The sequence below is a fragment of the Oryzias latipes genome, chromosome 4 (genome assembly GCF_002234675.1).
Source record: "Oryzias latipes chromosome 4, ASM223467v1".
Taxonomy (NCBI): domain Eukaryota; kingdom Metazoa; phylum Chordata; class Actinopteri; order Beloniformes; family Adrianichthyidae; genus Oryzias; species Oryzias latipes.
Genome location: NC_019862.2, coordinates 8,624,852 through 8,641,844, shown reverse-complemented (window position 1 = coordinate 8,641,844; position 16,993 = coordinate 8,624,852). Strand labels below are relative to the sequence as shown.

The following is a 16,993-nucleotide window of genomic DNA, read 5'->3' as shown; positions in this document are numbered from 1 at the left end:
ATTAAAAGAAGTGCCCTTGATGTCAGGTTTTCTCTGCAGCACTCCGAACACTGCACTCTTTCACCTGAGTAGAAATTAAAAAGGCAGCAAATCTCTGCCTGTCAATCTCTGGATTGATCTGGAATAAAATGGATTACAACACTCATAAATGATAGTTTTTTGCTGTTTTGTCTTGAGACAAACTTGCTGGCACTTTATGAATAAATGGAGCTGATATAAATTAATAGCTGCACTTTGCCAGATAATTTTTAAAATGTTTATTTTTGCAGCAGTTATTTTAAAAAGAACATCTTTAAATGGAATGTTACAGCCCAATAATAAATACATTTTTGTTAGTTCTGAGCAAATGGTTTAAGTTTTATATATCTAATTGTTCATTTTGATTACAGTGACAAAAAAGTAGTCAAATAAGTGGAAATGACTCATTTTAGAACAAAATCTGGACACAATTAGAACAAAATCTTAGTGCAAGTTATCACAGAATTTAAAACTACCACTTATTCCAAGAACATAAATCAAAATTTTGACAACAATAATGACAATGAATGCCAGTCTAACATTTATTGAACTTTAAAACAAAGGATTTTGACTCATTTTATCATTAATTTCCGTATTTCGAGATTCTAAATGAGACCAAAAAAAATCTCAACTGTGCTGATTTGAAGAAAAGCTTCAAAAGGTGTAAAGATAAGTAAAAATATTTTGAATGTCTAAAAACAAGGTTTAAAATCTTAGCAAGTTATAAATGATTTGCACTGAACAATACGAAGTTTTCCGTCGCGGACATTTCCATTTTATTTGATAAGATTGATTTTTTTTGGGTGACACAAGAACTCTGGTGTTGTACTTCATAATACAGTTTTAGCCCAAACCTTCCATGAATTTTAAACAGTTTGGAACTGGAAGTCTGAGGTTTTTGACAAGACATTGAGTTATATTATTTTCTCATTGAAACAAGTTTGACGTTTTTGCAAACAAGGTTTTGTTAACATGTGCAGAATCATCTGAAAAAAGTCCCAGACGATGCTCCTGTGAAACTTGAGCGGGGATTTTCCTTCCTGCATTTTCGACCAGAGGCCTGTTTGGCCAGTGAGTCAGCAGCTGTGCATGGAGCCGTTACGGAGCAGACGTCATGTGTCTGCAGCAGATCTTCTATTTACATGCACGTACAGTGATATTTGAAAAAAGAAAGTGACAACCTGGTTGAGCCTATCTCTCTGGAATCTTATTGAGATGGAAATATAAACGGACAGAGCATACCTCAGTGACAGCTTTTTATTAGACAACAGAGAGTGAGCTTGGCTCCAGTTTGGCTGATAAGCCAGGAATCTGGGCTCTAACGGACTGAAAAGCAGATAACAACACTTTTTGTCTGCTTTTAGATTCCTCTCTAAACAGAAGGACAGACACATGGCTTCAGCCAATTAATTTTAAATCTATTGAGTCACATTACAGAGTAAATTATTACCCAAACACAAATGTTTCAGATGCACACTCCCAAAACGGCCTTTTGTTCCTCCAGTTCATGTCGGTCTATTGTTACTAATGAATTTCTGGGGCTGTGATAACAGACCAGAGGGGGCGTTGGCAGCGCTGCGCATGCGCAGAATGCAGTAGTCTGTCCCATGAAAAAGTAACGGTACTTTTATGGAAACAGCTCGAGCAGCAGCTGCAGAGCTGGAGCCTCAAGCGGTCGCATGTCAGGGATCCTGTCGTCTTCATGCTTCTTTTTTTTTAAAGAAAGGGATTTCTTTTTCTCTTTAAACTAAAGGGAACAACACCTCTATAGGTAGGCTAAAGTTTTTCTTTACTTGGCTTTTATTTTTATTGATTTTGACCATCAAGAAATCACAAGTTAATAAAGAAAAATCTGGATTACTTTGTTGAAATCTTATCAACAAATCAATTTATCATTTTTTTTTGGCATAGAATTTTGCTTTGCCGATTTTAAAAATGTATTCCAAGTTTGATTAAACAGTAATTGATCCGTCCAGTTGTTATATGGTACTTTTAGCTTCGTCAGAGCAAAAGCAATGAAGTCAAACACCTGTTTTTAATCCTCCATCTTTCTGAACATTAACTTCTTCCTTTTAATGACAAAAGTAAGATTTTTCTTTACAGAAAGTTTAACCTCTTTCAGTTTGACTGTAAATTTAAAGATGACCTGTATTGATCATAAAATATATTTTGTTTAACCAACCAAATTGTTCATATGTTTAGAGAATCTTTCGTCTTCTGGTTTTCTATGTTATCTGGTAATTTTGCAGTTTTTTTTAAAGCTGCTTTTTGAAATCAAAACAATTAGAAGTCACACTACAGCTTTTGAAAACCCTCAGAAGATCATCTTGAAGGTCTATTCAGCCTGTCTGGAGATGTTCACCTCTCTTCTATGAGAGGAAGAAGCTGAAACCCATTAATTACAGTCATTAATTGTGCAGACACCAAACTAGAAATGACAACTTTTTTATTTTATTGAATAAAAAAGCTGTGAGGCCTGTACTGATCCCACTTAAATTTGTTTTCTTAAATTCTGGAGGAAACATCTAATCAGCCTCACAAACAGGAAACGCGTTTGTGAAAAATGAGGAACACCAGCTGATTGATTTCAAGATGACTAACATCTCCAGTTGTTTTGCTCTCATTCTGGCCATTTTGTCAATGGTCTGCGGCGACATGTGGGTGCCAGCCTGATCTCTGACCATCTGCCCATCACTTATCAAAAATAGTACGATCACATGTTCTGGACCCATGAGTGGGCTATAAATAGGAGTTAAGCAAGCTTCTGCTGCACTGTTTCTCTGCATTGGGCACCAACATTCCTCAAAAGTAAGTTTTATTTGGACAAATACGGTTAGAAAAAAGCAAGACAATCTGGAAAAGTTTCTTTTTTGTTGCATGATTGCAGACAGATTCCATGTTTCAGCTAAATTTCAGAAATGTAGCCTTATCTCCATTTACTTACTAATTAAAAAATTGTTATCTTTGGCATCAATTTCCGTATCACTTGTCTACACTATGGTCATTTATTTAAAGACCCATTCCAATCCTCTTTTGATCTATTTGCAAAACATCCCCATGGTCTTTTAATTATGATTATACAATTTTTAGCCAAAATGTGAAAAATAACTGTCGCTTTCTAGGACACAGTTTCTGCGGAGCGGCAGGAGTTCACTAGAAATTCACTTCTGAATTGTGCACAGAGCGACCCTGCTCCCCTTCCCGTCACCCATCTGTTTACACCGTCCCACTAGCATACAGCCCCTCACACCCCCAACCTAACATTCCTGGTGCAACAAAAATGGAGAGCAATGTTGGAGCTATCCAGAGAGAGTTGCTTGTGGCCCAAGGAATATTCTATGTAACAAATAAGCTGTTTTTCAAACAGCATTTTTTTGGTCTGATTCACAATGATTTGCAGAAAGAAATACTCAGAAATTTAGAAAAGCCTAATATTTTTAGTACACCTGTCCTCCATAATCATTAGAAAAATGCCACAAGAACATGTTAATTACACGAAAAACATAATTTTCATCAGAGCAGAGCTTTAAATAATTAATGTGAAATTAATGTGATCAATTAAATAATTTGGCCACATTTCTATCAGTTTGTCTACTCTTCATAAAGTGTGAAGCCAGTTATGTATGCATATTTATTCATTTTACAGGTAACATTTTCACGGTTTCTGTTTACTCGCCATCGTGGCACAAACATGACGGAGGTGATGCAAGTAAACACCCAGGAGATGGAGGATGGCACATTTGAAAAAGAAAACATCACCGAGGACAAAACCGGCAACGAGGGAAACGAGGGCGACGAGGGAGACGAGGGAGACGAGGGAGATGAGGGAGATGACGGAGATGAGGTGATGCTCAGCAACGCAGAGGACAGAAGTGAGGCAGCAGTGGAAGAAGAAGGAAAGCCCTGCCACACAGGTGATGACACCTATGATGACATCGAAAAGGGACAGGTGAACGGCGTTGAGCACGAAAAGAACTGCAAAGCAAACAGGAAACATGGATCAACTGCTGTGAACGGCATCTCAGGCAAAGAGGATGATCTTCAAGCTGAAACAAACGATAGTCAGAATGTTTCTGATTTGGCGTTCAAGAAAGAGGTGAGACAACATAATAGCTTAAAAGAGAAAAACGCTCCAAAATTTTGCCCTGTTTCATTCCACCTGTGAACATTCTTGTTATTGTGAAACTACAGAAACTCCTTAGATCTAGACGGCCAGTGGCCAGAAGCTACGTGCCAAAGGTGACCAAGGAAAAGGGAGATGTGTCCAGCAGGTTTGAGGCCATGCAGAAGGCCCGGGAGGAGCGGAGTCGGCAGAGGAGCAGCGAGGAGCAGCTGAAGAGGAAGGAGCAGTTCATCAAAGAGCGAGAGCGGATGCGTAGAAAGCAGGAGGTCAAAGATACATTATCCCACTAACCTCCGTCTGAGATCTGCATGGCATGATAAGGCTTGAAGGAGATGACAAAGATCACAGCTTGAGTGAGAACTCATTCTTTCTTACAGTCCACTGCAACTGAAGTCACCATGTTTCCAACCATTGAGCTTTTAAAGGCTGTTAGAAAATACAACACCGTTTTTTTATTAGTAGGGTATTTTTAACAACTAATAAAATGAAAACCAACAGCAGCCAAAGATAGGTTTAAAAAAGGTTAAACAATGAGACTAACGGACATAACAACACATGTTATGCAGCAAAAACTGATCATTCAGTCATTCCACACTTTGGACTTAGCAAAGCCATACAGTGTGGTAATAGGTTCTAATAATGTTTCCTTTGGATTATTTTGATGTTGAAAAACAACAGTGGGCTGAACTTTAAGAAAAACAAAAATCAAATTGATGGTAAACTTAATTGTTGCACCCTTGTTTCTTGCTAATCTTAATTTTTATTTATAATATTTTTTCTGTGGTGCAAGTAATCCATGTTGTAAACTGGTCAATCAGATGACTTAAGTGTGTGGTGCCTGCAGACCTCAAAATCCAACCTTTTAAATGTTTGATTGACAGATTCCATGTATCCCGCTTTCAAGTGGTAACCCTGTGGCCTTCAAACAAGCTCAGTCCTGATTAGTGTGAGTGGTTGCCATAGAAACCTTGACCGAACCAACTCAGACCAATCATTGCTTACTGATGTCGTCTGCCTCCAACAAGGCGATGTCAAAATCTTGAAAAAGTGGCGGAAAAAAAACTTTTTCTATGGATGGCATTACACTTACTTGGTCCAGTTGTCTGGCTTTTCTGAACCCCCATACTTAACCCTTTAATGCTGCGCCTCAAGCAGGGAGGCACTGGGTCCCACTTTTAGAGTCTTTGGTATGACTCGACTGTGGAATTAAACACACAACCTTCCAGTCTAAGGAGACACTCTCCCATTTAGCCACAGGAATTGATTCTTTCTGAGGAAGATGCACTTTAGTTTAAATATACAATTGCTCTGCCCTCTTTGTCTTATTTCTGTAGCTTTCCTGAGCCTTTCACTCTGAACTTCATCTAAATCAGTGACCTGTCACAGTTTGTCCAAAGGAGTGTCGGTACTTATTGCAAATTTAATTTAAGAGGAGCGCAAAATTTAAGAATAAGGAAAATAAACTGTTTCTTTGTCAATGTTGTGGCTCCTGTAGATGTGCAACAAAAAACTGTTTGGGAGTCTTCCTTAGAGCTTTTCTAGTGATAAACAAAAGATCAATGCAATTATCTAGCTCATAAAAAATGATTTTAGGGAAATTTTAGAGAACATTGGGCTTGAGTTCTATCTCACTGCTGCTCTAACTCCTCTTTTAACCTTTAAGCTATTAATCTGATAATATGATAACTCCACAGGGCTCCGGATGATAGTGCATTCCTGCCATAAAAAGACTTTTTGCAGTGTTGCTGTTTTCATTTGTGTTGAAAACAAAAGCCTCAAGTCATTTTTTAACTGTTTGAACTTTTCAGAATTTTTGCATCTGAATGTGTTTTTTTGTTTTTTACCGTTTTGATACTGCACATATTCTTAACCCTTTTTTTTAAACATCCTCCTAGACTGCAGAACTATCAAGGCCGAGTCACACAGCCACTACACATGCATTGGTTAGTTCAAAAGGGGCCCAAGTCCAAGAGGTTTGCTTTTCCAGGAAGGATTTTAATTGCATAGCTTAAAGGGAGGCTACACAAGATGATTAAAACTTTACCCAGATTTAGCACCAGTTCATAACTTACAAATGCTATAACATGAAGCCCGTTACTTTTATAATTTCAGAGGACTGACAAACTAAAGTCTCTGGACTTGGGCCCTTCTTGAATTAAACAGGGGTGCTGCCATATTGGATAACTAGTGCTGCCATCTATGGGATAAAGCTAAACCCATGCAAAAGAGGCCCAAGTCCAGGAATTCTGCACTTAATGCATTTTAAATGTCAAGCATAGTCAATACATTACAACGAACTTGGGACTTTTTTGCACATAATCAGAAAGCTTTTTCCTTGAAGACCATAGAACATATAAAATCTCTATTTTGAAAAAGTATGGACTTTGGCCCTTTTGAACTAACCGATTCATTTACAACGCGTATAAGGCGCACATATCACGTTAAAATTATGTAAGTGATGCACAAATCACTAATGAATCAGATATAAACAGCACAATAATCACACACGGTTCATGTTTACGTTGATTTCAGTGTTCTTTTTGTGGTTTATTCATACTTCTTTTGTGGTTTTAACGTGGTTCATTCGTGATACATGTGTGAAAATGAAAATTTCACGAACAGACCACAACTTTTCTCACTTTTTCCACGTATATTCACGTAGGACCAATTTTATATCTGCGCAATATGCACAAAATGTAGGTAGTGGCTGTGTGACACGGTCTTAAAATGCATAATGTGCATAAAAAGGCTGATACTGCAGAGTTAGCTAAAGTCCTAGTACCTGTATCATTCAGTTATTTCTTGTTTACAAATTAAAACGCTTTACAAACATAATTTTAAAAAAGAATCAGTCAAATATTAAGTCCAGGAGAAAGGTTCAGAATTCAACACTATAGATCTATTTTTCTACTTTTACTGCAGTAAATATGGAAGGTATGGATACGTAGTTATGTCAGTGGATTATCAGCAATAATCAAACACAACAACCTTCCTCTGTACTGTAGCTGGCCAGCCTTGGACACTTACCCTCATCCCCTATCTGCTACAACAACACAGTCAGCCAATCGGGAGTCCCCTTGCCAGTCACATGGCCCTGGTCTCAGCAGGGATTAGGCCCTTGTTCTTGCTGGGACCAGCATGGCTCCTGAGCAGCAGAGGAGATGATCCCAGGAAAACCTTAACCTCACCGCACTGTCCCTCTGATCTTGCACAGATAAAGGAACTGCTGGCATCCAGTGATGAGGAGGAAGAGGTGAAGTCGCCAAAGGTGGAGAAGTCTTATGTCCCGAAAATCACAGGTGAGACCTTCAGACTGGAAGTCAAGAGAAAAGAAAAAAAAAAAAACGACATATGGAAGACAGAGGAGGCTGAAGGTTTGCCTCTTGTTTTGTCGACTGCTCAGGTAGTGTGAAAGGGAAGTTTGCAGAAATGGAGAAGCAAAGACAAGAGGAGGAGAGAAAGCGAATGGAAGAAGAAAGGAAGAAGAGAGAAGCCCAGGACAAATTGGAGAAAGCAAAAATCAAGAAAGAATTGGCTCAGAAAGCAGCTGAGGTGAGATGAAACCTAACAGGAACTGTTTGTATTTGGTCCACATCTGATGGAGAAGAAAGGCGGTTCTGTGCTGCCGTTGTAGTTACAACGCTGCTCTTTTGGCCGAAATGATTAAGGTAATCCTCTGCTGCCACTTGGATGAGTTATTTTAAGTGGCTTTTGAGATGCGAGCAGTTGGCAGGAGCTGGATATAGGTCTGGAGCAATGTTGTCATGACCACCTGCTTAAACTAAACTGGTCGTTTTGATGTCAAATGATTGTGTTCTAGTTTGGAAAATGATTTACTTTTGCAGTTTGTTCTAACCGATGATCAAGTCAGCACTCAGAGAAGAGATCTAGTAGTGAATGGTTATGCAACTGAGCATTTGAAGCCCATTAGCTGTTACCTGGATAACCTAGTTCTATGACATAAAACTGGGTCATCCAAAGTATAGAAAGAGCATTGGGGATCCTTTGTCAAAAAACTGCATTTCAAACCTGGTAAAATGAAAGTTTAACTGGAAACTGGAGAACAGAAACGGAATCAAATGAACTCAAATGGTTTTCCTAAGCGTTGTTGACATCAATGTTTTATTTTGAAGGTCCAAGTTTGAATCTTGGATGTTTTTTCTGAAGACCCACTCATTTGAGTTATTGTAAAAGCGTTTCCATCATTGTGACGTCGACACATTATGTGTCATTTTCTAGAACATAGTTTCTGCAGAGTGGCAGGAGTTCATTAGAAATCCACCTGTGGGTTCTGGGCGGGACTGTTCCCTCTTTGTTGCTATGAACTCTCTGGCTGTGTCTAAATTAACAGCCTAACCCCTAACTGCTATAAAGCTACATAGTGCGGGACTATGTTGTGCCCTGGATTTTAAAAGCAATTCGGACACCATACTTACTACTTTTTTCTTTTAAACAGCGAATATGACGTCATCGATTTCACTAAGTGAAAATCTAATTGATATGAGCGTTCTGCGACGATTATTTATGAGTCCACTGTCTTTTGAAGATAAAAACGTTGGCGGTTTATTAAAAAAAATACATTTAAATAAATTTTCTTTGCAGAAATTATTCAACTGCAATGCATTGTGGTCTATATTCGCCAATCTAGTGAGCATCGATGCACACTGGTTTTTTGCAGAGACTTCTGGGAAATTTCTAGGGCACTACGTTTTGAAATTTGGACAGCACTACAAAACGGCGAATGCACTATATACGAAGCGCACTTTATAGTGAGTAGTGAAGGAATTCGGACATTTGGGCTTCTGTTTTCACTTTCTCCTGCTAGCGTACAGCTCCTCCCACCCCCAACTTAACATTACCGGTGCAACAGAAATGGCGAGGAATCAGGGCTATCCAGCCGTACAATTTTGAGCCAGATGCCAGCTCAGACGAGGAATATAAAGACGCACTTAGATCTATAGAGCGGAGTATGAAGCTTGTGACTTGGTGATGTACATCACACATGCAAACTTTTTCCAACTGCATTTTTTCATCTGCTCCCGATTCACAGTGATTTGAACGAAGAAATACTCAGAAATGCAATTTAAGCTTAATTTTCTGCATACATTTCCTCCATTATGACAAAAATGCTACCAGAACGTGTTTAAATCCACAAAAAGATGCATCGGAGTGGGTCTTTAATTGGATTGTTTACCTCATTGACTTTGTTTTCACTTGCTGATAAACAGGCTGGAGCAATGGAACCACCTAGCCAAAAATGTAAAAAAAAGAACATTTTTAAGAGACTAGTATAAGTTTCATCACAAGATTAAATTGGAAAGCTAGCAACACTCAAAAAGTAATGATTGACCATCATTGTTCTGAATGAACTCATTGATTCGTTGGATCTAAATACCAAAACGTTCCTGCTGAGCTTCCATTGGGTGATCTAGAGTGACTGGAACAAAGTTGCCAACTGCAGACAGCACATGGCTGCCAACTGTTTCCCACACCTTCCACAGACCGAATTAGCCACAGACTCTCCTCCTGTGACCAAATTAGATTCTGCTTTCAGACCGACCTGCACACACTGAAGTCCTGCAGATGGTGTCATTATTACCCCTTCGGAACTTTAGCCCCTTTACACCCAGTTAGGGTGGAGGTTGGGGGTGGACTCTCTATTTGACCTGAACCCATTTTCCTTTCCTTGAATTAAATTCAACCTAATAATAAAACTTTAATTCACAAGCTAATTCTGACTTTTCTTTAACCATGTGTATTCAGTTAAATGATCTATTATTGTTACTAAGATTATGTCAAGCCACGGCACAAAGAGAAAGAATTTTCAGATCAAGATTTAATTATCCAAGTCATTTGAAGCATTCTAGATTATTATAATTTAATTTTTTTTGTGTTTTGGGGTTATCTTCTCACTAAATGGGGGGGCGGCCGTGGTGCAGCGGTAGGGCGGTCGACCCATGATCATAAGGTTGCAGGTTTGATTCCCGCCTTGCACACCCATGAGTCGAAGTGTCCTTGGGCAAGACACTGAACCCCACCTTGCCTCTGGTGGGAGGCGGGCGTCTGTGTTTGGCAGCGGAGCGGACACCAGTGTGTGAATGTGTGTGTGACAGTAAAAGCGCTTTGTCCTTGTAGGTAGAAAAGCGCTATACAAGTATACGCCATTTACCACTTACCAAATGAACAAGGCAGAACTGTGGAGGAGAAAACTCCGTCTATGAAAGATAAGGAAGAAACAACAATGGCTTTAGGTCTGAGTGGACATGACAAACTCAGATACACTTGGACATCTGTTATAAGACAAAAACAAAATATGTTAGTGGCAGCACCAGCGAGAAGACAGGATGAATCCACTCCACTGTGGAACAGCATTTTTATCATTTTACCAATACTGCTTTGCTTTTTTCATCTCAGGAGGGAGATGACACAATCCTGGTTCGTGTGGTTCCAGCGAAAGCATCACGGCATCCAGGAAAAATCAAAATGAACTTTGAAGACATAGAGAGGAGCCGAGAGGAGGAACTGAGAAAGAAGGCAGAAGAGGAAAAGAAGAGACAGTACAATGAAAACAGGCGCTCGTTCAGGGAAGCCAAGAGACGCTCTGTTGTTGAGCAGGTGAGAAAGACACTTTTAATGTCTTACTGAGGATGGAAATGAATGCTCTTTGTTCCGTCGCATTGGTCTGAATTAGGACGAGGAGGAGAAGCCTCCAGAGAGGACGTCTGTGACTCCTGGAAAGCTGAAGCTGACATTTGAAGAGCTCGAAAAGGAACGGCAGGAGCAGAGGAGGAAGCAGGCTGAGGAGGAAGCAAAACGGCGCCTGTTGGAGGAGAAGAAGGCTTTTGAGGAGGCCAAGCTGGGAATGGTAAGTAAAAAAATGACATTCAAATGTGTTCATTTGTTCATTTGTCAACAAAACGTTTCTGTCTTGCCAGGGAGAAGATGAGGACAGCACTGAACCCGGTCAGGAGGACAAAGAGGAGTTTCGACCTGGAAGACTGAGACTGAGCTTTGAGGAGCTGGAAAAACAACGAGTGGAAGAGGAGCGCAGGAAAGCAGAGAGGGAGGCGCAGAGACGAATGGAGGAGGAGAGGAAAGCGTTTGCCGAAGCCAGGAAGAGCATGGTCGATATGTTTCATTTAGATACAATTTAAAATGTTAAAATGTAGAAAGGCGTAGTGCTAATATATCTACAATATATCGCTTTCTCAAAAATACTTTTGAATAGACTGATGGTTTGCTAAAAATATCAATTTGATTTAATCATACAGACAACAGGAAAAAGTTAAAATTTAAAAGAAAAGAAAAAGCAAACACCAACAAAAACAAATGCTGATGCAGTGTAAAACAAAGAAAATCCTTAAAAAATGTTTGTTATAAAAACACACAATTGCCTCATTAGGAAATGTGGGGACACATTTAGATTTTATAGAAAAAACCCTAAGTTTATTAATATGTTATGACAAAATTAAAAAGTTCAGAATCTGAAGCCTTAGAATTTTTGCATTCAATCCAAAGTCAGATCTCAAGTCTTCAGTTGGGATTAAAGCCTAAGACAATTTTTTTGTCACAAATTGTCATTAAACTACTTTCAAAGAACATGTCGGCAATATTAAATAGTCTTTTAAGAAGTTCATATTTATCAGGGTCTTACTTTGGCAAATTGGTGACGGGCTTTAACCAGAACACTAGTCTTTTAGTGCTTATGGAGATGACTTTTGTTGTAAATATTGGGCCATATAAATAAAATTGAATTGAATTGAATAGTGCTGGAATTTGGACACAGTTTTACAAAAACGTTGAAAAGAGATTTTTCATTTAGACTTGGCAGTGATGTGACTTAAGTCTGATTCAAGTCTAAGTCCACATCTCTGCTGTTGGCCTTTCAGTCTTTTTGTCGGGTTTTCCTCCTAACACTGTAGATTTTTAAGAATAAATTCTAATTTCCTTCATAAAGCTCAGGTCTAAACATCCACACCACGTCTATACTCAAACTGAGGATCACCCTTTGTTTCTTTTCAGCTTCTAGATGAAGATGATGAGGTGCTGCTGGCGCTAGTGAACCTGGAGGGCAGCAAGCCCGGAAAGATATGCGCCAGCTTTGAGGAGCTGGGGCGGCAGAGAAGAGAGGAGGAACACAGAAAAGCAGAGGAGGAAGCAAAGAGGAGACTGGAGGAGGAGAAGAAGCTCTTCACAGAGGCCCGCAAGAGCATGGTAGGTTCACAACTGGGGCTGTTTAAGGGGCAGTTTGCATTTATTTGGCTTTTCACTAACATGCATGGAGGGATAGTTTCACACTTTTAGGATCCCACTTTTTTTTGGTTAAGCCTAGACCTTTTTGAATGAATTCAAATTTTGTTAACCCTTTTAATCTTGAAGAAACACTGCAAATTTTATGAGAGTCAAACTTTTTCAAAAATACTTCCTTGAGTTTAAAAATTTTACGCCAAATCGAAACCAAATTAAACTCCCACCTTTTTGTTTGATTTTTTTCCTGATCTGAATTAAAACGGCATCATTTTTGTTAACGTGCTCCTCAGTGTTCTCATTATTCTAAAGGGCTCAATTAGTGCAAATGTGCTGCTGTTTTTTTAAGAGCCCTGGCCTGGATCAGGAAAGGTCTGCATGTGGAGATCAAACAGTAAGACAGTCTCATTTTTTTTTAATGATCACCTTGTGAATTGAAATGAAGAAGGCTCAATTGTTTTGATGCTTAAGTTGCGAAATATTAGTAAAGATGGGACAAATCTCTTCACATCTGCTTTATTTACAGCTCGTTTTTATGCTTGTAGTCCTTAAATGCGTAGCTGTAATGCTTAGTTGATGCTTTTGTGGTTTTATTTTGTTACGGTAAGTACAGGACGTACTGTAAATGTGAAGAAGACGTAATGACTTTGCTGACCCAGGAACCGTCATGTCTGTCTGTCTGGTTGATCCTAATGACTGTAGTTGCTGGATGACGATGACCAGGGAATGTCGAAAAGTGACTCTCAGGAAGCTTTGCATCCAAAAAAACTGGAAATAAACTTTGAAGAGCTGCTAAAAGAGAAGGAAGAAGCTGAGAGGAAACGCAAAGCAGAGGAGCGCAAGAGGAAACTGGAGAAGGAGAAACAGGAGTTTGAGCAGCTCAGACAGGAGATGGGAGAGGTCAGTGATTATCCTGCTTTAAATTCCTGCTCCTGTAATAAACCCACTTTAATGAAAACTGGGATTCTTGGTGTTTTTAACATTTTTCCATTGATGTATTATATATATATAGACAGTATATATATATATATATATATATATATATATATATATATATATATATATATATATATATATATATATATATATATATATAAACAAAAATCAAGCTCAAAATTGCATTTCTGAGCTTTTCTTTCTTCATCTGAATCAAAAACAGATGAAAAATGCAGTTTGTGATGTGGAAGCTACTATGGCACGCCACAAGCTCCCTGCTCCTCTCCGTTCTGATGCATCCACTTGCAGACAAATAGTTCCATGTATGTTTTTCTTTTCTGGTCTGAGCTGGAATGTGGCTCAAAACTGTACGGCTGGATTGCTCCAATATTGTTCGCCATTGTTTGTTTTACCAGTAATGTTGGGTTGAGGGGTGTATGAGCTGTAAATCAGTGTAAACAGATAGATAATGGGAAGGGGAGGAGGGCTTAATCCGTGCCCAAATCTCAGAGGCAAATTTCTAACAGACTCCTGTTGCTCTGCAGAAACTATATTCTATAAAAATGACACAGGTTTTACCGTTATAATATTTTTAGCCAAAAGACCACTAGGAAGGCTTTAAAAGTAGATCAAAAGATGATCCGTTTTTCTTTAACTATACTTTCTTTTTAGATCATTTTTCTAAAGTTCTGAGCACGGAAATTTGAACTTGTAAACTGCTTCCTCACTGTTCTGCGATGTGTATGAACCGCTTTTCATCCTCTACAGGACGAGATAAACGAAAGCTCAGATTTGGTGAGCAAAGAATACGAGGAGCTAACAAAGCTAAAACGAACCGGCTCTATTCAAGCCAAAAACCTCAAGTCCAAGTTTGAGAAGATCAAGCAGCTAACTGAGGAGGAGATTCAGAAAAAGATTGAGATGGAGCGAGAACGGCGGAAGGCCATTGACGACGAAATCAAACAGAGAGAAGCCGAGAGAATCCAAGAGGTAAAAGCTTCCAAAAACCCAACAAACAATCTCAGTTCATCTTACTTCACCTTGCTTTGTTCTTTCTTAGGAACAGGAGGATGACGAAAGGGAATCCACTCCAGTGAGGTCTGGCGAGACTCCTTTCAAACAGAAGGTGGACATGCGAGCCCGATTTGAACAAATGGCCAAAGCCAGAGAGGAAGAAGAAAGGAGAAGGATAGAGGAGCAGAAGCTGCAGAGAATGCAGTTTGAGCAGCAGGAAATAGATGCAGCCCTCCAAAAAGTAAGTCTCTCTGCATGGCGAGGTGCTTTGACCCTTGCAAGAGTTTGTGAATATTTGATCTATTTTCAGAAGAAAGATGATGATGTTGAAGACGAGGCGAGCATCATTAACGGCTCTGCGGCTTACGAAGACGAGGAAGATCCCGCCAGATCTGGGGCGCCGTGGTTTAAAAAGCCGCTGAAGAACTTGTCCGTCGTGGATTCCGAGCCGGTTCGGTTCACGGTGAAGATCACCGGGGAGCCGAAGCCGGAGGTGACCTGGTGGTTTGAGGGCGAGATGCTCCAGGACTGTGAGGACTATCAGTACATCGAAAGAGGAGAGACGTACTGCCTCTACCTGCCAGAAACCTTCCCAGAAGACGAGGGCGAGTACATGTGTAAGGCTGTGAACAGCAGAGGCACTGCAGCGAGTACCTGCATCCTCACAATAGAAAGTAAGACCACGCTGGTGTGACTGCATGCCTGCATGGCGCCTCTGAAGAAGGCGTTCACCTTCCTCCATGAAGCGGACCGCATGCTCCTCTTCCTTTTGCTCTCAGGTGGAAACAGACGTGGATAACAGTGTTTCTCCTTCTTTCTCTGCAGCTTATGACTACTAATGGCCCTCCACGTTCTGGAGGTTTTCACTGTTGTCTTTCACTCCGTTTTTATACATTTTCGTCCTTCACGCTACGGTCAGACGGGAGAAGACCATGCTCGGCATTCCTAAAGGAGGGATACTCTCCCAATCAGGATGTTGGATGATACTCGTGCCAAACAGCCAATGGTTGCACTAAATTTCAAAGCATCTTTTCTGCTCGGCGCTAACATTTGTGAAACGGTTATTTTGTTGTTGTACTGTACTGTAAATATCACACTTTATGGTCCATTATCAGCAAATGTTTAGGGAGTGTAGCGACTACAGCCCTTTTTGTGCTCCGATACAAATACTGCTGTTATTTAAGAAAGATTGATTCGTTCGATAGAATGGATAATGAGGCCTGCTTGGATTTGATTTCATTGTGGATTTAAACTTTAAATTGGGGTCTCTTGACAAACATTGTTATACTGAATGTGGACATCTATTTTATTATTATTATAATTATTTTTTGCAATATCTGCAAAAACTGAAGGTTGAATTTACATGCATCCCTTTTTTTAAATGAGTGTTGACGCATCATTTGGTTTTCCAAGATGACTACTTCAGTGTTTGATAATAAAAATAATTAAGTTGGCGCTTTTGAAAATGTATCACATAGAAAAGCAATTTGTTTTCAATAAAATGCATCAAAATATTGTTGGGAGACATCTTATTTTTGTCCTGAAATGCTTGATGGAAGATTTTACAAAGAACATTTCAAGAACACATTTGTTGGGTTTGTGTGTCTGTGAACACAGTTCAGATCAGCGCTTCACTATTAAAATAACAGCATGCCAATTATAGGTGGAGGGTTTTTGTGGAAAAGAGAAACTAAAAAATTATCATCAAATATCATGGCTGTTCAACAAAAATCCAAAAAAAATTCAAAATACAAATACTTTGAAAGGACTGAAGGAAAGAGATTTATTTACACAGAACATTTATATTATTGGCTGTTTTCATAGGCCATTGTAGGAATGGCGGGTATAGGCAATACTCAGCAATTGGGTTTAAATTGAAATATTGAAAAATATTCCTCAAAACTGCTTTTATATGTTCATAATAATCCTGTTCAGATTAGTATATTTGTCAGAAAAGTATAATTAGAATTATCTTCTGAACTACCAAACCAGAGTTTCCTTGATTCCAACAGTCATCAGAATGTATTGAAGCATGCTTTTCTGTCAGTAAACTTGAAACTGACAGAGGTGAGATGAAAAAAGAAAGCATTATGTGCACACAAATTAGAATTTCAGTATCATGAGTTCCTTCTAATTTGTATGCAGAAAACACTAATTTGTGGACAGAAATTACTAATTTGTGTGAACTAATTTCTTATTTGTGGCCACGAAATTAAAATATATTAACAAAATAATCATTTGAGGCCACAAATGAGAATATTAGTGCAGAAAATACAAATTTGTATTCACAAAGTCAAACAAAATAATTATGTGTACCGATACAGAAAATCTTAATTTGCTTGCACAAAATCCTAATTTGTGCCCACAAAATCCTAAAATGTGTGCACAAAATGTGTGTGCACTAATTTCTGATTTGTGGCCACAAAATTATAATTTAAAATATGATAAGATAAAGATACTTTTTTGATCCCAGCTTGGGAAATTGGGTTGTTGCAGCGTCCGCATTAGGCTCAAAGATACAAACACATAAACAATGGGTGACAAAAGAAAAAAAAGAACAATCAATCAGAAAAAAAGAAACATCAGAGAAAAACAATTGGTTTGCATGACAGCTCTGGAGAAAAACAGAAAGGCTTCAAATGAGTTTATCTATTG

General features: G+C 39.0%; 1 protein-coding gene across 6 annotated transcripts; it reads left to right on the top strand.

The window, feature by feature from the left end:
* The first annotated feature begins 1,654 nt into the window (after nt 1-1,654).
* nexn (nexilin F-actin binding protein) lies at nt 1,655-15,853 on the top strand. 6 transcript variants are annotated; one of them, XM_011473338.2, is made up of 15 exons: nt 1,655-1,789; nt 3,665-4,114; nt 4,210-4,407; nt 7,356-7,440; nt 7,545-7,693; nt 10,556-10,756; nt 10,833-11,006; nt 11,077-11,265; nt 12,164-12,355; nt 12,738-12,782; nt 13,091-13,288; nt 14,093-14,314; nt 14,391-14,579; nt 14,649-15,012; nt 15,164-15,853. In XM_011473338.2, exons 2-15 carry the CDS (start codon nt 3,710-3,712, stop codon nt 15,175-15,177), a joined length of 2,625 nt encoding a protein of 874 aa, XP_011471640.1. In that variant the 5' UTR covers nt 1,655-1,789; nt 3,665-3,709; the 3' UTR covers nt 15,178-15,853. The 6 variants fall into 6 exon arrangements, with proteins under 6 accessions (XP_011471640.1, XP_020557182.1, XP_011471648.1 ...); XM_011473325.2 differs by having other exon boundaries at nt 1,656-1,789; nt 14,385-14,579; XM_020701523.1 differs by lacking the exon at nt 15,164-15,853 and having other exon boundaries at nt 14,385-14,583; nt 14,649-14,781.
* Nucleotides 15,854-16,993: the final 1,140 nt, after the last annotated feature.